General features: G+C 40.7%; 1 protein-coding gene across 4 annotated transcripts in view; it reads left to right on the top strand.

Moving 5' to 3' along the window:
• The window catches only part of LOC134354637 (syntaxin-6-like), a 40,220-nt gene extending 16,885 nt beyond the window's left edge, over positions 1 to 23,335 (top strand). For 3 of the 4 annotated variants that reach the window (XM_063063680.1, XM_063063682.1, XM_063063681.1), the window contains 2 exons: positions 467 to 561; positions 19,833 to 23,335. In XM_063063680.1, the coding sequence (XP_062919750.1) occupies positions 467 to 561; positions 19,833 to 19,909 (172 nt within the window). In that variant the 3' untranslated portion in view covers positions 19,910 to 23,335. Of the gene's footprint in view, positions 1 to 466; positions 562 to 11,369; positions 12,533 to 19,832 lie in introns of those variants that run through there. The other variant, XM_063063683.1, reaches the window with a different exon arrangement.
• The last annotated feature ends 1,206 nt before the right edge of the window (positions 23,336 to 24,541 follow it).

Raw genomic sequence — 24,541 nt, 5'->3', positions numbered from 1 at the left:
TGAAATTGACAGCGAGAGTTTTATATATTTGTGAAGAACAAGAGTGTGCAGGGGGAGCCATGGGGCAACTTATTTTATCTCATACTTGAGAGCGAAGGTGTTTCTGTCTTCATGTATGTTTTGAGGGGATGTGGATATGATAGGGTTTATTTGTAGGTGTTGGAATGCTATGCATTTATAAGGAGGTGAGATATTTGTTGGTGAAGGAGAATGGCTATTTTCTGCATGTATTTGGAGGTAAAGGTAAGGAAGGTGTATACTGGTGGGGCTATTACTAAGGATGAAGTCTAAGTAGCTTTGTTTTTAGAACAATCATGGCAAGGCATTGTAACTGAGGGAGAAGTGGAAAATCTCATATAAAGTGGAGTCAGTAACAAGTTCTATAAATTATTTAGTGTGTGTGGAGGGTAAAATTGGACCCCACTCCTCAGTTTAAGGTTTCACTGTACGCTCTAATCTCCCACAGTATGCTTGACGAGTTCTCCTATGAGTTGGATAGCACACAGTCACGGATGGATAATGTAATGAAGAAGCTGGCCAAAGTGTCCCACATGACCAGTGGTAAGTTTGAGGAGTTAAGCTTTCTTAGACCAAAATGCATGAATCTAATTAAGCTCTTTGAATCTAATTCTCTTTGAACCAAAGCCTAAGAGAATAACTCAGGAATGTTTGCCTTCCCTAGGTTTTTCTTCTCTTGAAGAGAAACTGAGAGTGGAATTATTTAATATGTCGGAAGTTCCTGACTAATCACATCTAAGTAAACTTGTTTACTGTGAAAAGAATTAAAACTTACAGATATTTCATCAATCAATACAACAACAAACGCTGATAATCATGTGACAGAAATATTGTTAATTCTATAAATCTGAAAAAAAAATGCTGCTCAGTATCAGACAACAGGAATTCTGCAGATGCTGGAAATTCAAGCAACACACATCAAAGTTGCTGGTCACCTCTTCCTAGAGATGCTGCCTGGCCTGCTGCGTTCACTTGCAACTTTGATGTGTGTTGCTCAGTATCAGAGTTATTATTTCAGATAGAAAGTGTCACTGTACATGGAAGGCCATTTCACACTTTGTTTAGCACTTTAAAATTGTATTTAGTTAGAACCACAGAACATTACAGCACAGAAACAGGCCTTTTGGCTCTTCTTGGCTGTGCCGAACCATTTTTCTGCCTAGTCCCACTGACCTGCACCTGCACCATATCCTTCCATACACCTCTCATCCATGTACCTGTCCAAGTTTTTCTTAAATGTTAAAAGCATTTACCGCTTTATCTGGCAGCTCATTCCACACTCCCACCACTCTCTGTGTGAAGAAGCCCCCTCTAATGTTCCCTTTAAACTTTTCCCCCTTCACCCTTAACCCATGTCCTCTGGTTTTTTTCTCTCCCTGCCTCAGTGGAAAAAGCCTGCTTGCATTCACTCTATCTATACCAATCATAATTTTATATACCTCTATCAAATCTCCCCTCATTCTTCTATGCTCCAGGGAATAAAGTCCTAACCTATTCAATCTTTCTCTGTAACTCACTTTTTCAAGTCCTGGCAACATCCTTGTAAAACTTCTCTGCATTCTTTCAACCTTATTAATATCCTTCCTGTAATTTGGTGACCAAAACTGCACACAATACTCCAAATCGGCTCCACCAATGCCTTATACAACCTCACCATAACATTCCAACTCTTACACTCAGTACACGAGGAAATCTGCAGATGCTGGAATTTCAAGCAACACACATAACACTCCAGTTGGTCCTGACGAAGGGTCTCGGCCGGAAACGTCAACTGTACCTCTTCCTAGAGATGCTGCCTGGCCTGCTGCGTTCACCAGCAACTTTTATGTGTGTTTCTTATACTCAATACTTTGATTTATAAAGGCCAATGTACCGAAAGCTCTCTTTACGACCCTATCTACCTGTGACGCCACTTTTAGGGAATTTTGTATCTGTATTCCAAGATCCTACTGCACTCCTCAGTGCCCTACCATTTACCTTGTACATTCTACTTTGGTTTGTCCTTCCAAAGTGCAATACCTCACACTTGTCTGTATTAAACTCCATCTGCCATTTTTCAGCCCATTTTTCCAGCTGGTCCAAATCCCTCTGTAAGCTTTGAAAACCTTCCTCACTGTCCACTACACCTCCAATGTTTGTATCATCAGCAAATTTACAGATCCAACTTACCACATTATCATCCAGATCATTGATATAGATGACAAATAACAATGGACCCAGCACTGATCCCTGTGGCACACCACTAGTCACAGGCCTCCATTCAGAGAAGCAATCCTCCATTACCACTCTCTGGCTTCTTCCAATGTGTAATCCAATTTACTACCTCTCCATGTATACCTAGCGACTGAATCTTCCGAACTAACCTCCCATGCAGGACCTTGTCAAAGGCCTTACTGAAGTCCATGTAGACAACATCCGCTGCCTTCCCTTCATCCACTTTCTTGGTAACCTCCTTGAAATACTCTAATAGATTTGTTAAGCATGACCTACCACGTACAAAGCCATGTTGACTCTCCCTAATAAATCCCTGTCTATCCAAATACTTGTAGGGCCTATCTCTTAGTACTCCTTCCAATAATTTACCTACTACCGACGTCAAACTTACTGGCCTATAATTTCCCGGATTACTTTTAGAGCCTTTTTTAAACAACGGAACAACATGAACTATCCTCCAATCCTCTGGCACCTCACCCGTAGATACTGACATTTTAAATACATCTGCCAGGGCCCCTGCAATTTCAACACTAGTCTCCTTCAAGGTCTGAGGGAATACCCTGTCAGGTCCTGGGGATTTACCTACTCTGATTTGCCTCAAGATGGCAAGCACCTCCTCCTCTTCAATCTGTATAGGTTCCATGACCTCACTACTTGTTTGCTTTATTTCCATTGACTCCATGCCAGTTTCCTTAGTAAATACAGACGCAAAAAAACCATTTAAGATCTTCCCCATTTCTTTTGGTTCCATACATAGCCGATCAGTCTGATCTTCAAGAGGACCAATTTTATCCCTTACTATCCTTTTGCTCTTAGATAGAAAGATAGAAAATAGGTGCAGAAGTAGGCCTTTCGGCCCTTCGAGCCTGCACCGCCATTCATTACGATCATGGCTGATCATCCAACTCAGAACCCTATACCTGCCTTCTCTCCATACCCCCGATCCCTTTAGCCACAAGGGCCTTATTTAATTCCCTCTTAAATATAGCCAATGAACTGGCCTCAACTGTTTCCTGTGGCAGAGAATTCCACAGATTCACCACTCTCTGTGTGAAGAAGTTTTTCCTCATCTCGGTCCTAAAAGGCTTCCCCTTTATTTTCTTAATATACCTGTAGAAGCTCTTTGGATTATCCTTCACCTTGACTGCCAATGCAACCTCTTGTCTTCTTTTAGTCCTCCTGATTTCTTTCTTAAGTATTTTTTTGCACTTTTTATACTCCTCAAGCACCTTATTTGCTCCCTGTTTCCTATACATGTCATACATCTCTCTTTTCTTCTTTTCAGAGTTCCAATATCCCTTGAAAACGAAGGCTCCTTATTCTGATTCACTTTGCCTGTAATCCTGACAGGAACATACAAACTCTGCACTCTCAAAATTTCTCCTTTGAAGGCCTCCCACTTACCAATCACATCTTTGCCAGAGAGCAACCTATCCCAATCCACGCTTTTTAGATCCTTTCTCATTTCTTCAAATTTGGCCTTTTTCCAGTTTAGAACCTCAACCCGAGGACCAGATCTATCCTTGTCCATGATCAAGTTGAAACTAATGGTGTTATGATCACTGGAACTAAAGTGTTCCCCTACACACACTTCCGTCACCTGTCCTAACTCGTTTCCTAATAGGAGATCTAATATTGCATCCTTTCCGGTTGGTACCTCTATATATTGATTTAGAAAACATTCCTGAACACGTTTTACAAACTCTAACCCATCTAGACTTTTAACAATATGGGAATCCCAATCAATATGTGGAAAATTAAAATCCCCTACTATCACAACTTTATGCTTCCTGCCATCTCTCTGCAGATTTGCTCCTCCAGTTCTCACTGACTATTGGGTGGTCTATAATACATCTCAGCTCCACCTATATGGCCTCAGTAGACAAGCCCTCTAATCTGTCCTGCCTGAGCACTGCTGTAGCATTTTTCCTGACTAGCAATGCCACCCTTCATTCCTCTGCCTCTATCATGTTGAAACATCAAAACCCTGGAATATTAAGCTGCCAGTCCTGCCCCTCCTGTAGCCGAGCTTCACTAATGGCTATAATGTCGTAATTCCATGTGTCAATCCACACTCTCAGCTCGTCAGCCTTCCTCACAATACTCCTGCATTGAAATAGACACACCTCAGAAGATTATTACCACCACACACAACCCTTCTATTTGTGACTTTGCGTGAACTTTTAACATCATTTATTTTCACCCCGCTCCACTATCTGCTCTGGCACTCTGGTTCCCATCCCCCTGCAAATCTAGTTTAAACCCTCCGAAGGTAGAGAGTTCCTATGAAATCGTAAGCCAAAATGGCGTAAAGTGAAGAAGGAATTACCATTAATTTATATGGGAAAAATTTTTGAGCATTCCCAGACCCAAAAAATAACGAACCAAATCATACCACGCTATTGCACATAAAATCTAAAATAACACTAACATATAGTAAAAGCAGGAATGATGATAAATACACAGCCTATATAAAGTAGAAATAATGTATGTACGGTGTAGTTTCACTTAGCAGAATCGGGAAGATTGAGCCAAAACCGATTTATAGAAAAAAATCTGCACGTACACGCATGTGCACACACCTGCCCGCGCAAGGCTTCATGGTCATGGTAGTCTTTCTTGGGGTAAACACAAATTTAAAGCTGGCATCTTTTTTCGTAAAAGTGAAAATCCTCTCGGTTAGCGAAAACAGGTACTAATGTAGGTCTTTTGTAAAAGCGAAGTGGCGTAAAGCGAAAGTTCGGAAAGCAGGGGACACCTGTAACTGCTTAACTAAGCAACACACACAAAATGCTGGAGGAACTCAGCAGGCCAGACAGCATCTATGGGAAAAAAAGTACTGACAACACTTCGGGCTGAGTCCCTTCGACAGGAAGCCGATACTGATTGAACTTCTGGACATTTGCCCTAGTAGCACCTTGTATGTCCCAATGTCTAGTTTTGTGTTACTGCCCCAGTGAAATGCTCTTGCTAATTTTTCCTCCATTGCTGTTACTTGTGACATTAGGTTGGGAATCGGGGGGGGGGAACAAGAATAGTTAAGTACCAAATGAGATGGCCCAACACGAAAGGTGGTTAAAAAGTCAAGTTTAGAAGAAATAATGGTTATAGAACAATATCTGTATATAAATAGGGTGGCATGAATAGTTCAAACAGAGATTCAGCGATCGATGGCCCTTCATCATAATGGGAAAATGAGGAAATAAGCACGCTAAAGAGGAGGAGGGTGGAGAGAGCAGAAGGAATGGCTAGTAGTATGAAGGTCACAATAGTCTGTGATAATTGCTTTTGGTGCTATTGGTTGAGGGAAGTACTTGTAAATTGTGGTCGATCTGTCTGAAAGAGTGTAGAACAAGCAGTAGAGAGTGATGAATAAAAATGCATTGACAACATGCTGGAACTGATTTCCAGAATCAAGCTTAATACACTGGCATATTTTGGGAAATTTGTTAATTTTGTGGTAGCAGTACAATGCAATAGTTAAGTATAGAAAAGAAACCAGGATTACAGTAAGTAAATTAAATATATTAAATAGTTAAGTTAAGATAAGTGGTGCAAAAGCAGAAATAAAAAAAAAGGTAGTGAGGTAGTGTTCATGGTTTCAATGTCCATTCAGAAATCGGATGGCAGAGGGGAGGAAGTTGTTCCTGAATCACTGAGTGTGTGCCTTCAGGCTTCTGTACCCCCTTCTTGACAGATAACAATGAGAAGAGGGCTTCCAAGTTTGAAAAGCGCGATCCGTAAAAGAGGGAGGAAAAAATATGTTACCTAAAATAGGAATCGCTAACCCGAATTGATTAAGATCAAAAAATTTTCTGAATTGAAACCAAATACGCAAAGCATATTTAACTATCGGGTTAGAGACCTGCTTAAGGCGTTTCGAATCAAAAGGAAGAGAGGAACCTAAAATAGAACCAAGTGTATAACCCTGAACAGATTGTAATTCCAATGCTACCCATTTAGGAATAGATAATATGTCCCGGTCAAGTAACCAAAATTTCATATGTCGAATATTAATAGCCCAATAATAAAATCTAAAGTTAGGTAATGCTAAACCTCCATCTCTCTTAGCTTTCTGTAAATGTATTTTACCCAGTCTCGGATTCTTATTCTGCCAAATAAATGAAGAAATTTTAGAGTCAACTTTATCAAAAAAAGATTTAGGAATGAAAATTGGTAATGCCTGAAACACATATAAAAATTTTGGCAAAAAAAACATCTTAACTGCATTAATACGACCAATCAAAGTTAAATATAAGGGAAACCATTTAGATGAAAGTTGAGTAATATGGTCTATTAATGGTAAAAAGTTAGTCTTAAATAAATCTTTATGTTTACAAGTAATTTTAATCCCAAGATATGAAAAGTAATTATTAATCAATTTAAATGGAAATTTATAATATAAGGGAAGATGTTTATTAATCGGAAAAAGTTCACTCTTACTAAGATTTAATTTATAACCTGAGAAAAGACCAAATTGTGCTAATAACTCTAAAACAGCAGGAATGGATCTCTCAGGATTAGAAATATATAAAAGTAAATCATCAGCATAGAGTGATAATTTATGGGACTTTAATCCCCGAGTTATCCCAGTAATATTTGAAGATTCTCGAATAGCAATTGCAAGAGGTTCTAATGCAATATCAAATAATAGGGGACTAAGAGGACAGCCTTGTCGAGTACCACGAAAGAGAGGAAAAAAAGGTAAGTTTAAAGAGTTAGTACGAACCGAGGCTACAGGGGAGTGATATAACAGTTAAATCCAGGATATAAATTTCAAGCTAAAATTAAACATTTCAAGCACCTTAAATAAATAAGGCCATTCTACTCTATCAAAAGCTTTCTCGGCATCTAAAGAAATAACACACTCAGGAACATTTTGTGAGGGAGTATAAACGATATTTAACAATGTACGAATATTATAAAAAGAGTAACGACCTTTAATAAAACCCGTTTGGTCTTCCGAAATAATAGAAGGAAGTACTTTTTCTAGTCTATTTGCTAATAATTTAGAAAAAACTTTAGAATCAACATTTAATAAAGATATTGGTCTATAAGATGCACATTGAGCAGGGTCTTTATCCTTCTTTAGTATTAAAGAAATTGATGCTCTATTAAAAGATTCCGGAAGTTTACCAAGTTTCAAAGAAGCCTCAAAAACCTTATAGAGCCAAGGAATCAATAAAGAAGCAAAACATTTATAAAATTCAACGGTAAACCCATCAGGGCCAGGAGCTTTCCCCAGATTCATAGAAAAAATAACATTCTTAATCTCATCCATTGTAATGGAAGTATCTAATAAAGAAGACATATCCTGTGAAATCTGAGGGAAGTCTAACTTATCTAAAAAATCATTCATATATTTAGAATCTCGAGGAGACTCTGATTGATATAAAGAAGAATAAAAATCACAAAAGGTTTGATTAATCCCCACATGATCCAATATCAATCGATCATTTTGGTTATAAATCTGATTGATTTGAGATTTAACATAATTAGATTTCAATTGATTAGCCAGCAGCTTGCCAATTTTATCACTGTGAACATAAAAATCACTTCTTGTTTTCTTTAATTGGTTTACAATCGAGGACGAGAGTAGTAAACTGTGTTCCATTTGAAGTTCAGTTCTTTGTTTGTATAGCTCCTCAGAAGGAGCCATAACATATTTCTTATCAATTTCTTTAATCTTGTCCACAATTGCCATCTCCTCCTGCTTCTGTTTCTTCCTCAAAGCAACGGAATACGAAATAATCTGACCCCGAATATAGGCTTTAAAAGTGTCCCAAAGAGTGTTAACCGAAATATCTTCTGTATGGTTAATTGTAAAAAAAAGCTCAATCTGTTCATTCATAAAATTAACAAAGTCCGAGTCCTGAAGCAACAGCGAATTAAAATGCCATTGTCTATTGTTTGGTATATTAGCCATAATTTTAATAGAAAGCTTAAGTGGAGCATGATCCGAAATGGTTATAGAATCATAATCACATTTAATCACTGAAGGAATGAGACGAGAATCAATGAAAAAATAATCAATTCTTGAATAGGAATGATGAACATGTGAAAAGAAGGAAAAATCTTTTTCCTGAGGATGCAGAAAACGCCAAATGTCCGTCGACCCAGAATCAGAAAGGAAAAAATTAATCAAATTTGCAGATTTATTAGGTAAAGTCCGTAAAGGAGCCGAACGGTCCAAAGCTGGAGATAAACAGGTATTAAGATCTCCGCTATAGAAAAGAAACCAGAATTACAGTAAGTAAATTAAATATATTAAATAGTTAAGTTAAGATAAGTGGTGCAAAAGCAGAAATAAAAAAAAAAGGTAGTGAGGTAGTGTTCATGGTTTCAATGTCCATTCAGAAATCGGATGGCAGAGGGGAGGAAGTTGTTCCTGAATCACTGAGTGTGTGCCTTCAGGCTTCTGTACCCCCTTCTTGACAGATAACAATGAGAAGAGGGCATGTCCTGGGTGGTGGGGGTCCTTAATGATGCATCCCACCTTCCTGAAGCACCACTCCTTGAAGATGTTTTGGATACTCCGGAAATTAGTACCCATGAAGGAGCTGCCTAAGTTTACAACTTTCTGCAACTTACTTCAGTCCTGTGTAGTAGCCCCTCATACCAGACGGTGATGCGGCCAGTCAGAATGCTCTCCATTTTACACCTGTAGAAGTTTATGTGTGTTTTAAGTGTCAACCAAATCTCTTCAAACTCCGAGTGCTGCCGCCTTGCCTTCTTTATAGCTGCATCAATATGTTAGGTCCTTAGAGATATTGACACCCAGGAACTTGAAATTGCTCACTCTCTCCACTTCTGATCCCTCTATGAGGATTGGTTTGTGTTCCCTCATCTTGCCCTTTCTGAAGTCCACAATCAGCTCTTTGGTCTGCTACGTTGAGTGCAAGGTTATTGCTACAACACAACTATGTTGAGGGCATACAGGAGCTGGTATATCTCGCTCCTGTATGCCTTCTTGTCACCATCTGAGATTCTACCAACAATGGTATCATCAGCAAATTTATAAATGGCATTTGAGCTATGCCTAGCCATACAGTCATGGGTATAGAGGGAGTAGAGTAGTGAGCTAAGCACATACCCCTGAGGTGCGCCAGTGATAATATTGGTGAGGTGGAGATGTTATTTGCCATCCACACAGATTTTGGTCTTCCGGTTAGGAAGCCAAGCACCCAATTGCAGAGGGAGGTTCAGAGGCCCAGGTTCTAGAGCTTTTCGATCAGAACTGTAGGAATGATTGTGTTAAACACTAAACTGTAGTCAATAAACTGCATCTGATATAGATATTTGTATTATCCAGGTGATCCAAGACCGCATGGAGAGCCATTATGATCACATGTGCCATAGACCTATTGTGGTGATAGGCAAATTGCAGTGGGTCAGATCCTTACTGAGACAGGAGTTGATTCTAACCATGACCAACCTCTTAAAGCATTTCATCACCATAGATGTGAGTGCTACTGGATGATAGTCATTACAGCAGTTCACCCAGCTCTTCTTCGGCACTGGTATGATTGTTGCCCTTTTCAAGCAGGTGGGAACTTCCGACTGCAGCAATGAGAGATTGAAAATGTCTAAGTGTCCAAATTATTCAGAACAAAATGCTGCAAGTCTGAAATAAAGGAGAATGCTGGGAACACTAAGCAGAACAGTCTGCATCTGTGGAGATATGCATTACAAATGGATGCATTTGCGTGAGAGCTGGTTGGTTCTGACACAAACTGAAAGGGCTGCTTATCAGAAAGTGTTGATTTCAATATTGAGTCTGGCGGGGTGCTGCATGCCAAGAAGGAAGATGACATGCTGTTCTTTGCACCTGCTTTCGACTTTGTTGAGGCCACAGTGTGAGGGAGATTTAAAATGGTGACTGGAAACTCGGGGTCATCCCTGTGGACTGCATGGAGATGTTCAGCAAAGCAGTCACCCAATCCATTTGGATTCTCCAATGCAGGGGAGACTCATCATAACAATTGAATACAATACGCTAAATTTGAAGTGCAACTGAATAGTTGCTTCACTTGGAAGAGCTATTTTTGAGTCCCTGGATGGTGAAAAGGAAAGGTTTCCTATGCCTGTGAAAGGGTGAGTAGTTGGTGGAGATGTAATAGTGAACTGAAAGGTTGTGGAAGAAACAATGTTTTACAAGTGCTGGCAAGGGAGAGGAAGGAGTGATGTGTTTGGTTGTGGACAGTCATTGAGGGAACAGTAATTAAAGGATGAGCCACTAAATGCAGAGGTTAGTGGCTGAAGAGAGCCCTGTCTTTTTTCTGGCCGTAGAGAGAAGGTGTGAGGACAGAAATGTGTGTCACAGAGAAGGTGTGATTGAGATCTCTGTCAGTTATGAGAGGATGGCATCTGATAAGCACAAGCATGGAAAGTATGATTATCAGAACAACTGACCATAACAAAGGAATTTGAATGACGAGGATGGTGTCCTGGGAGGCGGTGTAATCAAGATAACTGGAAGTCATTGGTCTTGTAGTTGCTAACCTCTCCTCTCAATTGGAGACAGACATTAAGGAAGGGAAGAGTCAGATTTGGACCATGTGAAAGTGAGGGCAGGAGAGAAACTGGCAACCAGAAAGTAGCATTAATACAGACTCAAATAAGGTCTGGTCTAGAAATCCAAGAAAGAAATTGAGCAATTTCAGATAACCAGCTTTACTTTTTTTGTAGCAGAATTGGCCAGTTCTGGTATAGGATTATCCATCATTTTTTTCTCTGCATAGATATTATGTGACCTACTGAGTATTTACAAAATTTACATTTACTTGGATTTCCAACATCTGTTGTAATCTGCATCTCACAGGTTCAGACATCTGTCTCCAATTGAAAGGGTAAGTTAGCAACTAAAATCCACTGCTAGCCCAGTGACTCCTAGTTATGTTGGTTTTTTTTTTGACTCTCTGATCCTACCATTCATCATCCTCTTCACAGTCCCTCCAGACAGATCAACTGTAATTTACAGACTTCCATTTCCCTTTTGGAGATGGCTCTGATTGGTCCTCATGCTATCACAGATGTTCTTTTCACCCTTGCTCTCTTCCCAACTTAAAACACACACATTTTCTCAATTTTAAATTTCTGATGAAGCAGAATCTAAAATGCTAAATTTCTCTTCACAGGAGTTGTTTTACCCTATTCCTCATTAGGGAGTTTGTACCTTCAGGAAAAGGCAAGAGAAAACAGAAATAAAATCCTAGCATGAGTGTTGTTTATTGCTGAACAAGACAAGCAATCTCCTCCAACTAAAATAGCTCCTTTAATTTATGTAGGGCTCATGATCTGGGTGCATTCATGAATTGTTACATTTAAATCAGTGTCCTAGAAGCAAACTCATAAAGATGATTTTTAAGTTTATTGGGACTGCTCAGGCTTCTGATAGTGGAGTACTATACTGTATCGGTTTATCTCTTAGGAGGAAACTGGTTAGAAATACCCAAATATGACAAGGGGTTTTGATTTGCAGCAGGAAGTTGCAGAATGGAACAGGAAGTGTGAAGGGGATCTTGGCAGGAAATGACACCAGGATGTGAGTCGTTGGTTTCCTGCCTGGTCACTGACTCATTCATTATTAAATCCTTGAGAAACATGCAGAAAGTGGTACATTAACGGCACATCGTACCAGTAGTCTATGAAAACACAGGCTTGTAGCTTCAGACACTTATAACAAACACTGAGCGATATAGTTGCATTACTTACACTTAGCGACCGCTTTATTGGGTTCATCTGTACACCTGCTTGTTACGTAATCAACAAATCACATGGCAGCCACTCAATGCAGAAAACCATGCAAACATGTTCAGACCAAACATCAGAATGGGGTAGAAATGTGATCTTAGTGACTTTGACTGAGAAATGATTGTTGGTGCCAGACAGGGAGCTTTGAGTATCTCAGAAGCTGCTGATCTCCTGGGATTTTCAAGCACAGCCATAGAACCATAGTACACTACAGCACAGAAAACAGGCCATTCGGCCCTTCTAGTCTGTGCCGAAACATTATTCTGCTAGTCCCATTGACCTGCATCCACAACGTATCTAGAGTTTACAGAGAATAGTGTGAAAAACAAAATGTATACAGTGAATGGCAGTTATGTGGGTGGAAACATCTTCTTAATGAGAGAGATCAAAGGAGAATGGCCAAACTGGTTCAAATTCACAGGAAAGAGACAGTAACTCAAATAACGTAAACATCAGGAAATCTGCAGATGCTGGAATTTCAAGCAACACACATAAAAATTGCTGGTGAACGCCGCAGGCCAGACAGCATCCATAGGAAGAAGCGCAGTCGACGTTTCGGGCCGAGACCCTTCATCAGGACTAACTGAAAGAAGAGATGGTAAGAGATTTGAAAGTGGGAGGGGGAGGGGAGATCCGAAATGATAGGAGAAGACAGGAGGGGGAAGGGATGGAGCTAAGAGCTGGAAAGTTGATTGGCAAGGGGGATATGAGAGGATCGTGGGACAGGAGGCCTAGGGAGAAAGAAAGGGGGAGGGGGGAAGCTCAGAAGATGGACAAGGAGTATAGTGAGAGGGACAGAGGGAGAAAAAGGAGAGAGAGAGAGAAAAAATTAATAATAATAAATAAATAACAGATGGGGTACGATAGGGAGGTGGGGCATTAATGGAAGTTAGAGAAGTCGATGTTCATGCCATCAGGTTGGAGGCTACCCAGACGGAATATAAGGTGTTGTTCCTCCAACCTGAGGGTGGCTTCATCTTGACAGTAGAGGAGGCCGTGGGTAGACATATCAGAATGGGAACGGGATGATCCTGCTTTCTCTGGCGGACAGAGCGTAGGTGTTCAGCAAAACGGTCTCCCAGTCTGTGTTGGGTCTCGCCAATATATAGAAGGCCACATCGGGAGCACCGGACGCAGTATATCACCCCAGCCCACTCACAGGTGAAGTGTCGCCTCACCTAGAAGGACTGTCTGGGGCCCTGAATGGTGATGAGGGAGGGCATTCTCAAAGGCAACATACAGTGTAGCAATGTTATAGACTTGATCGCTTATAGAGAATGTGTAACTGAGATTCCACAAGCACCTGTGGATTTTCTTGTAATTGGTTTATTTTTGTCTCGTGTACTGAGATAACAGGATTATTCCATACATACCTCAAGGTACTATACATGGAAAACAAAACGGATTTAAAAATGTAGTGTTACAAATAAACTACAAACACCATGACAAGGTAGACTGAAAGATCAAGAGTTCATCTTTAGTGTACAAGGGATTTGTGTGACAGTGGAATAGAAGCTGTCCATGGGCCTGGTGGTACATGTTTTCAAACTTTTGGATGATGGGAAGGGGGAGAATAGAGAATGACGAAGTTAGGGGGTTTTACACAGGTATAACTTGTGGAGGGCTTTTTCAAGAGTGAAGAGACAATTTGTGTATTTGAAACAAGTTGTAAAATTAGTCATCTCCATGTTGGGTACCAGCCTCAATAGTGTCCAAGACATCTTCAAGGAGTGGTGCCTCAGAAAGGCAATGTCCATTCTTAACCCAGGGCATGCCCTCTTCATATTGTTATCTGTCAGGAAGGGGGTAAGGAATCCTGAAGGCACACAGGAACAGCTTCTTCCCCTCTGCCATCGGATTTCTAAATGGATATTGAACCATGAACACTACCTCACTTTTTTAAAAAATGTATATTATTTCTGTTTTTGCACTATTTTAATCTACTTACTATACATATATATACTTAGTTGATTTACTTATTTTATTGTTTTCTTTCTATATGGTCATGTATTGCATTGAACTGCTGCTGCTAAGTTAACAAATTTCACGACACATGCCGGTGATAATAAACCTGATTCTGATTCTGCTTTTGTGAGACGGTGAGAATGTAGACAGAGTCAATGGAACAAAAGCTGTTTTTTGTGATATGAATGCATCCCCATTCAACTCTCTGGAATTTCTTGCAATCCTGGGTACAGCAGTTGCAATACCAAGCAGGATGAATCAGGTAGGATGCTTTCTATAAAATTTGGTGAAAGTCATTGGGGGCATGCCAAATTTCCTTAAGGCTAAGAGTAGGTTGAAGCATTGGTGTACTTTATTGGGCCTACATGGTTGGTCCAGGATAAGTTGTTGCCGATGTTTACACCAAAGAATTTGAAGCTGTCACCTAATTCCACTTCAGCACCATTGATACAGACAGGGGCATGTACTCTGTTCTGTTTCCTGAAGTAGATTAGCAGCTCCTTCGTTGTGCTGATATTGAGAGAAAGCTTGTCTTGACACCAAGCCAGCTTGCTCTCTGTTTCCATCCTATGTTCTCTCTCATTATTGTTTTGAGGTCAGGCCTGCTACGGTGGTGTCATCCTCAACTTGAAAATGAGGTTTTAGCAGAATTTGATCACACTGTCCTGTGCTTCCTGGGTGCACAGTATTGATCACAGGATCAGTGATGATAGGCTATTGTCTAAACGGTTAGTTTAGAGCCATCCCTGCTGATGAATGATTACGGTTCACACATGTAACCCTGAGTGCCACCTATGCACAGAATGAATCATCAATTTCAGCAGATTGGTGGTCATTGCTGCCCACTGCAGGATATGAATTTCCTTCCCCTTGGGTAGCAAGTTTACTTGAAAGTGCTCATGCTGCAAGTTTTAGCATCAATATCTCCACTGCCTGGAAAATCCCTGAGACCACAAGATGCAGGAATTTTTGATGTCCACAGATGGAGCAGTCCAGGAATGGTGCTCAAAGATCTTTACTTCTGCACACAGTTGTCTTCAAACTCCTGCGGTGTGGTCAACACACACAAAAGTGCTGGAGGAACTCAGCAGACAAGGCAGCAACTATGGAAAAGAGTTAATAGCCAACATTTCAGGACAAGACCCTTCCTACAGTGTGGTGTTGTCTAGGTCAGAGGCATAACAATCATGTAATGCTGGTACATAGAGATCTTCACTAATGTCAGTCAATTTTTTTCATTTCTCACAGATTCAGATTCTGCTGTGCCTAAAAAAATTCTTCCAAATCTGGCTCCAGTAGACCCAAAAGTAATTAAGAATCCCTTTAATTAAGATGGGCTGCTTCCTGCTTTCAGCCCTGCCTTCCTGTGTATGAGCTTCATTGTGTGATAGGTGCATTCATGTGGTGGGTCAAGCATCAGCTAGAGTTATGCCAAGGCAACGTTCTTGGATCCTGACAAAGTGATGAGTCTAACAGTGAGTGTCCCAGGTATTCTGGCATGGATAGTTGTACACCCAGGCAAGCTCCATATAACCCTGAAAGGAAGGTAATTCCTACCAGAAGTTGCTTAGGAAATAACTAAGGTACATAACCCCTCTGGGAGTGACTTTCCTGACACCTCTCTCTAGTTCCCATGAGCAAATGAACCAGGCTTTTTTATGGTGCCTGTTTCAAGCCAGATGGTGCAGGCACACTTGAAGTAACTATAAGCCTGGTTGTATTTGAATGTTGAGAAAATGTAAACAGCTGATATTTCAGGCTGAGAAGGGTCTTGGTCCAAATTGTTGACTATTTACTTTTTTCCATAGATGCTACCTGGCCTGTTGAGTTTGTCAGCATTTTGTGTGTGTTGCTATGGATTTCCAGCATCTGTAGGTTTTCTTGTATACATGGAAAAAGTGTGTAATGGTTTTTTTTGGATGTAACTAATACCTGCTGTATGAGCATCGCTACAGGACAAACTAACCGGTGACTGCGCCGTGTAGTCTGCTGAGTGGAAGATTATTGTCACCATGGCACTGTTTACTTTCTCAGCCTTGTTCTCTCATAGAATAGGCGTCAATGTATCAGTACTTAGGAGGAGTACAGTATTCTTGTTGGTTTATTTAAAAGTACAGTGCAAAGTGTTTGCCTCACTTACCTTTGCTTTGTTGTGTTCTTTTTTTTCTGTTCACTCCTTGCATCTCCTCTCATCCTCATGTAACTACCCAAGAAGTAGTAGTCAGTTTTACATCACTGTTGATTCTGCCTTGACAGGTTACAAATCAGTGCCTTTCATTATCTTGAATTGGCCTCGTGCAAAAACCGTTCTAGAAATACACTAGGAAATACAGTAGCCAACTCAGGCAATTAGATCTTACCAACAACAATGTGTGAATATCGAGCAAGTTATTTTAAGGTGCTTGTTGAGAGATAAATATTAGCATCGGAGCACCTTTTTCCGTCTGAAATGGAGTTTTTTTTTGTCCGTGCCTCAGCCTACAGTCTAATCCCAGTGGTAGTATCTCCTTCATTGCAGATGTCCTTCCATGTTAGACAGCAATGCACAAACTTTGGACTTGTCTTTCACTTGGGCAAAATGTATCTATTACTGTGGATAAGATGGATCTTCATTTAATCTGACTACTTGCCTGGTTATAACAACTAAAAGACACATTTGAAGTTCTGTTTAAACAAGATTGGAAGATAAAGTTACAATGATGGAAGCTCACAAGGAGATACGTAGAACATCACAGCAAAGTAACAGACCCTTGAACCAACCATGTCCATGATGCCAATCAAACTAATCCCATCTGCCAGCATATGGCCCATACCCTCTATTCCCTTCATGTTCATGTGTCTGTCGTGACTGTTGCTATTGTGTCTACTTCTATCACCTTCCCAACGGTGAATTCCGCGCATCTACTGCTCTCAGTGTAAAATTTACTTCGTAAATCTTTAAACTTTCCCTCTCTCACTTTAAATCTGTCTCTCAAAACATTTGACATCTCTACCCTGAAAAAAGACTCTTATCTACCTTATCAATGCTTGTCATCATTCTATGTTCTTTGTCAGGTTACCCGTCACCTTCCAAACTTGGACATAACAGTCCAAGTTTGTCCAATCTCCTTATTACTAATATATCCAATCAGGGCAATATTCTGGTAAACCTCGTTTGCATCCTCTCCAAAGCCTTCATGTCCATCTTGTGTGGCACCCAGAACCTTCAGCTAACCAAAAAATTATACAGCTGCGATATGTATTCCCAACTTTCATACTCAATGACACAACTGATAAAGGAACGCATGCTGTACAACTCCTAGCCCGTGGTGTTGCTACTTTCAGGGTGTAATGGACCTGCACCCCAAGTACATCAGTGCTCCTAAGGGCCCTGCCATTTACTCTATACTTGCATTTGAATTTAAGTTCCAACACTCGCTGTCATTTCTCTGCCCTAGTTTCCAACTGATCTATGTTCTGCTGTATCTTGTGACAACCTCGGTTCCTACAAGTCCATCAGTTTTCAGGTCATCTACAAGCTTACTGATCTGGCCAGCTGCATTTTCATCCAGATCATTTATTGTATTACAAGCAACTGATCCTGTGGAACACTAATTATTACAGGTGTCCCCTGCTTTTCAAACGTTCGCTTTACGAAACCTCGCTGTTACGAAAGACCTACATTAGTTACCTGTTTTCACTAACAGAAGGTGTTTTCACTGTTACGAAAAAAGCAGCCAAGTTCCTCCCCCAGAACTACATTCTAGCCAGCATTGCTTAAACACATGCCTGTGATCAACCATTAGCAAGATGAGTGCTACGGTATCGAAAAAGCCTAAACGAGCTCATAAGGGTGTTACACTTAGCGTAATACTAGACATAATTAAGCGTTTGGATCGTGGTGAACGAAGTAAGGACAAAGTGAGTTAGGCTTGTGGAAGTTGATGAAGATGATGTTGAAGAGATTTTGGCATCCCATGACCAAGAACTGATAGATGAAGAGCTGATGCAATTAGAAGAGGAAAGGATAACAATCAAAACTGAAAGCAGTAGCGAATGGACTGAAAGTGAAGTCGCCAGGAACTGAACGTGAAGCAACTACATGAGATTTTCGTTGCAATTATTGCAGAAAAGTACAGCTTTAATTTTGAAAGGGTACGTCGGTTTAGGGCATATTTGCAGGATGGTTTGAGTGCTTACAAAGAACTGTATGATAGAAAAATGCGCAAGGCTAAGCAGTCAAGCATACTGTCGTTTTTCAAGCCTTCCACATCAGTCACAGCAGACGACGAACCTCGACTTTTGACATCGAGGCAGGCAGACATAGAAGACGATGACCTGCCTGCCTTGATGGAAACAGACGATGATGAGATGACACCCCAGTGTCCCACCACCCCAACCCCCGGGCCGCGGACCGATACATTGCAGCGGTGACACACCCAGCACATCTTTAAGAAAAAAAGCCGAAATAAACGTGCTAGTTAATTAGGTGCTGCCCGGCACGTAAATGTTGGCCCAGATCAGAGGCGATTGCCAATTGCATCGTCTCTGATCTGGGCCGACATTTACATGCCGGACGGCACCTAATTAATTAGCTTGTTTATTTCGGCTTTTTTCTTAAAGATGTGCTGGGTGCATCCTGGCTACCGCTGCATTCTCCGCGGATCGGTATCGGTTCACTACCCAGAGGTTGGGGACCACTGCAGCACCCCAACCTCTGACGACTCAGCCTAACACACCATCATCAGTGTGCTCAGCACTGACTTCTTGATTCTGGTAAGTGATACTACACTGTACATACATTATTTCTACTTTATATAGTTTGTGTATTTTTATGTGTTATTTGGTATGATTTGGCAGCTTCATAGCTTAAATGTTACTGGAGAGAGTGTTTCTGCCTAGAGTGCTTCCGTGAGATTTTCGCTACGGAGAACAGTGCAGCAATGATTGTAGAAAAGTATTTCTACTTTATGTAGGCTGTGTATTTATCATATCATTCCTGCTTTTACTATATGTTACTGTTATTTTAGGTTTTATGTGTTTTTTGGCATGATTTGGTGGGTTATTTTTTGGGTCTGCGAACGCTCACAAATTTTTCCCATCTAAATAAGTGGTAATTGCTTCTTCACTTTATGACATTCCGGCTTACGAACCATTTCATAGGAACGCTCTATCTTCGGATGGCGGGGGAAACCTGTATAGATCTCTGGTTAGAAAAACACTCCTGCACCATTTCCCACAGTCTTCAATGACCAAGCTAATTTTGGATCCAATGTACCAACTCACTGTGGATCCTATGTACTCACTCTTCTGGTCCAGCCTGCCATGACAGATTTTGTAAAATGCTCACTGAAGACAATTTCATTGCCCTATTTTCATCCATCATCTTGGTCACCTCCTCAAAATATCTCAGATTACTGAGACATAACCTCTCTCTCACTCAAAGCCATGCTGATTATCCCTCGTAAGTCTATCCCTTTCCAAATGAGACTAAGTCCTGTCTCTACGGATCCTCTCCAGTAATTTCCTTACCACTGAAGTGAGGGTTTCTGACCTGTAATTTCCTGGTTTGCTCTTGTTGCCCTTTCTTAAACAAAGGAACAATATTGGCTATTTTCCAGTCTTCTCAGTGTGAGAGCTGGAGCATTGTGACCAAACACTTCCTTCCGTGCTTGGCTTTGTTTGGAATGAGCCAAATGACAACCCTAGGTTAATGAGGGTGGTGGGGGATAGTGTTAGGAAAGAGTTTGGAAGATCACTCACCATACAATCAAAACCAACTGAGAAAAGACTTCTGTATGATGCATTTTTTGTACCAATAAACCAGACCAACTTCCCTCCTAGTCAACAAGGAAAAGGAAAATAGATTTTTATTCATCTTTTCTTTTTGTTTCATCCTACAGATCGACGGCAATGGTGTGGAATCATCGTTCTACTAATCATCTTGGTTGTGGTGCTGATACTGTTATTTGCTCTCTAACCTGAACTGTTTGTGCAAGGAGTGAATAGAGGGGGAAGCAGTGGTAAGAGGGAGGACAGAAGAAGAACCTGCCGCTCTCTGGTGCTACTGTCTAGGTTGGCCAGGCCCTGGGCCTTTGGTTGCTGAGTATGAAAAGTTTGTGCCCCCCATCCATCTTCCTAGCAATCACTGTTATATTTTTTTACCTGCAGGGTCACAGCTGAATGTCTCGAATTAAATTGTTCATTCACAAAAATGCTGAGGGATTTACCCAAGGTCATGTGAACATTGGAAGTATAGGGTTGCACCCAGCGCTTTTCCCCACAGGATAGAAGAATATTGTTTTCCATGGATTTGGGAAGCGGGTTTTAGGGCCTCTGGCTTCCGAGTAAGTTCATATTTCTCCTAGAAGTAGTGCCCTTGATGGTTTGAGTGTATAGAGAAGGCTGTTGGGTACACTGCTGGCCAAGCAGACCACAAGACCCCAGTTTTAAGTATTGGTTTATGCAGAGTCAGCTACGTAATTGTAATTGGTCACAGAAGTAGTAAAATTAAGATCAAACTCCTGCTATTTGCTGTACTATGTGCAGATCAGAGGTATGGCCAGAATTGTGCTAGGCTGCGGTGCTTTCAATAATTAAACAACTTGTGCAGACAACAGCAGTTATTCATCAACTGAAAGCTATGATCACTGCTATCTCTGATTTCCGCAACCCCACCGCCTTTCAACAGAGGAGAGAGGAATCTGTGATTAGGTTTAGATCATGAATGACCATGTCCAGATATTCAGTGAGAATTCACAATGCAGAATCTCCTAGCATTAATTATTCCTCTTGGGAAATTGTTACTCAGGTGTTACGCAGGAACAAAATGTGTGATGGAGTCACAGGTAGCCTTTGAGGTGTTGCACTAGTATAGTGCAGTCCATTAGCCCCGTGTATCAGAAATAAAGAATCTGGAACTGTCTGCAACAATCTCAATGTTTCTGTTGTGGCTGACCCACCTCTGCTTGTCTTAACAGGCTGGGTAATGAGTTCACAAATGTGAAACCGCCTTGGGCTTGGAAAATGCTATTCACAGGTGGTATTAAATTTACTTCTTGTCCTCAGGTTTCTGTGCATTGTAGCATTTCTCTGCATTGGCATGTGATTGTGTTCAAATGTACTCTACCACCCCCATACATTTGAACAGCAACAGAATTCCCATAGTACACGATTTTTTTTAACATGATAGATGGAATGAAGTGAGGGGCTAGAGTATGGGGATTGAGGTGGAAGGTGTGAAGTCGTCCCCAGGTGGAGTATTCTGTACTCAGAGAAATTCAAGTAAATACAGTATTAATTTTCAATTAGTTGGTAACTCAACCAACTGTTTTTGTTGTCCTTCCTCACCCTGCCATAAAACCATCTTTCCTGCAAGTTCAAACAGACCATATAGTCCCCCGTTATTTCCCAGTCCACTTCTTTAAATTACAGAAGAAAATAGTTCAAAGTAAACTAGATGCTCTGAGGTTGTCACCATCAAGTTGTTCATACTATGTTTATCTCCGTGGCACATACACATCATACCTTCGATTAGCACTGACTACTCTGCAGTCTTTACTCCAAACAAAGCTGGTGTCTTTTGGCTGTCACACAGTTTTAGAGTCTCCTTTCTTCCCATAGGAGAGAGCCAAAGGTAACAGTTACACTGCCAGTAAATGGCACATAAAAAAAACTTATCAGAACCAGTTAGGTCCATAGGCTTCCCTTTCTCTCTCTCAAAATAATTTGTACCAAAAGTCTGAACAGCACTCCCCCTCCTGTGCATAGCTGAACTGCTGCAGGTTAGGCAGTGTTGGTGTTAGAACAGCTGACGTTTGCTTGAGCCCTGATACTTTGTGGGAAAGAGAGCCAGACAGGTTGCCAACTGCAGTACAGCAGGTGTGAATATACCTGGTTTTGTCTGTAAACCCAGTGGGATTGGGCTCACCCTGCACACATAATCACAAGCTGGGTGGCCACAGTAAAAAGGGCAATATTTGAAATTGGAGGGTGACTAGAAGATAAAGAATCTGAAGGGGGGTTATAATTAGTTAAATAGTTGAAGGATTTAATAGGAGGACACTGGCTGGAAATGCTTGTACACATGGCATAGCTACAAATCCATTTTGGATTTCAGTACTTCACACCACTGACCAGACATTTTCATTGCTGAATTGTTCATTTAAGGTCACTGTTGAAGAAGACTAGAGACACACCTTGGCCTCAACAGTTTGAGGTGGTTGAAAACACCATAACTGGTATTGGTAAAGAGCTGTGACATAATGTGGGTGGATGGTAAAGAAATGCTCAATAACTGTTGTCTAATTGAACACTGGAATTGACTCAAGGGCCTAACAGGCTCCTGCTGTTAATTATTTTTGTAAAACCAAGAACCAAATTAAATATTTTAATTTTTTCAATACAGTACCAGCATGAGATATACTCAGATGATTTTAAAAGAAAGACTTTAAGGTGGTTATGTGATAACAGAAATATTTAAATCATAACTATTTTGTTGTTCTAAACTGGCCAGTGTGATGTTAAAATGTTCCAGATGTCTTTGGGTCAAAAGTTTATATCAGACTATTGTACTTGTGGCTTGATGTTATCTTGCAGAATCTCATAGTTCAGGCATTGATGAAAGCTTCAGAGAAGTGAAGCACTGACCACTAACACCCAACTTCCATAAAATCCTAACACCTGTTGGAGTTGTGGTTGCTCATTTTGACAATGGGGTGGCAACATCTGCACACCCCACAGCACTTTGCATGAAAGGAATTTGACAGCAGATTGCCATCAGCCATTCTAATGTGTGTGCTTTAGGTCTGATCAATACTTACCCTCAACCAGATGCTTTTCTTGGGGGGTCTACTAACAATTCTCAAATCAACATCGTGCACTGGGGTTTGACTAATTTGTCAAATTGGCCTTCTCTGCCTCATTAGTGTCAGGTGTTGCTTACTGGCAAGGCCATGTATTTGAATTCCAATCCAGAGCCCTGAAACCAGTGCAGTACCTGGGGAGGGCTATGCTTTCCACAAGCCACCACCTTTCAGATGAAACGTCCAACTGAGGTCTTATTGGTTCTTTTGGATGGATAGAAAATAAAAGATCCCACTGCGCTATCCTAAAGAACAGGGCAGAAATGAACCATGGTAGTTTGGCCAGTTTTATTCTTTCATGTGCATTGGGAAACCCAGTTCTCTGGTTAATGTTAGATTACTGTTTGGGATCTTGGTGTGCACACATTGCATGTCATACTTCCTACATTACAGCAATTGCAGTTGAAAAGTATCTAATTGACCATAAAGTGTTTGGATTGTTTTGAAGTTGGTGAAAGGTGCTATATAAATGCAAATCTTTACAAGATTACTGTGTGTCTTTTTTCATATAAACGATGATGTGATTTACAAATAAATGATGCATGATAATACTCCTGTGTTTTCTTTTCTGGCTATTAGCTTATTTTGAGATTCTAATTGCTGACTGTAGACAGCCCAGCTGTCCCTACATCTACCCAAGTTTCATGAGAATTCCTTGTTTCAATGAGTTAACCTTATTCTCTAAGCTCCAGAGTTCAGGCGCAAATCTGCTTAATTACTGCTCATACAATAAGCCAACCATCGTAGAAATCAAATCAGGTAAATACCTTCATTGTAAGAACATTCTTAGAAAGAGAGACCAGATCTGTTCACAGTATTACAGGTGTGGCCTCAAAGGTCCAGAAGTAATTGGGGTGAGATAGCTCTTGTATTCAAATCCTGTCATCATGACTTACCATCTGCCTCCCTAATTGCATTCTGAGCCTGAATACTATCTTTTAGTGAAATGTGTTTAAGCATATCCAAATCCCTGTCAACACCAGCACTTTCCAATCTTCCACAATTTAAAAATTACTCGTAATTTTTCCGCATCATTTTTTGGAGCCCTTAATGATTTTAACATCTCACAACTTCCTCTGTTCCAAGAAGAACAACTCAGCTTCTTCAGTCTATCCACCTAATAATGTTTCTTTGTTTCTGGAATCATTCAAGTAAATGTCTTCTGCATTTTCTAAAGCCTTCACACCTTTCCCAGAGAGCAGTGTCGAAAACAATCCATTTTTTTTCCTTTTTCCTCTTTCTCTCTTTCTCTCCCCCCAATCTCTCCTTCTTCTTCTTCCCCCCTCTTTGGAGCTGTACACTTTATGTTGCTGCGCTTTATTGTTCCAAAGTGGTTGATTCATATTTTTAGCTGGTACATTTACCATTGTTTATCTCTAACCTCTTGGAAGTCCATTGCTATCCACTTGACAATTTGCTACAATTCCTCTGTTGCTGCACTAAAATCTGCCTTTCAGAAGGCAGTGCTCCTGGTAAAAAAAATCTCTGAGCTACTGTGTACATTTATCTTGGGTGTGAATAGAAGCTATCTATTGATTCTCAATTTCCTGCCACTTTACTGTGTTTTTGTATCAGTCCTGCTATTGCCTCTTATTCCATGGAATTCATTCAGAGAAGGCTCTCTGGAATGGGTGGGATATCAAATATAAAAAATTAGGTGTGATAGGTGCTGGTTTAGAAACATAAAATCCTGCAGAGTCTTGAGAGGATGTGGGAGGATCAGCAATGTGGGGCTGAATTGACAATCA

The sequence above is a fragment of the Mobula hypostoma genome, chromosome 12 (genome assembly GCF_963921235.1).
Source record: "Mobula hypostoma chromosome 12, sMobHyp1.1, whole genome shotgun sequence".
NCBI lineage: Eukaryota > Metazoa > Chordata > Chondrichthyes > Myliobatiformes > Myliobatidae > Mobula > Mobula hypostoma.
Note: the sequence above shows the minus strand (reverse complement) of the source record. Positions and strands in the feature narration are given on the sequence as shown.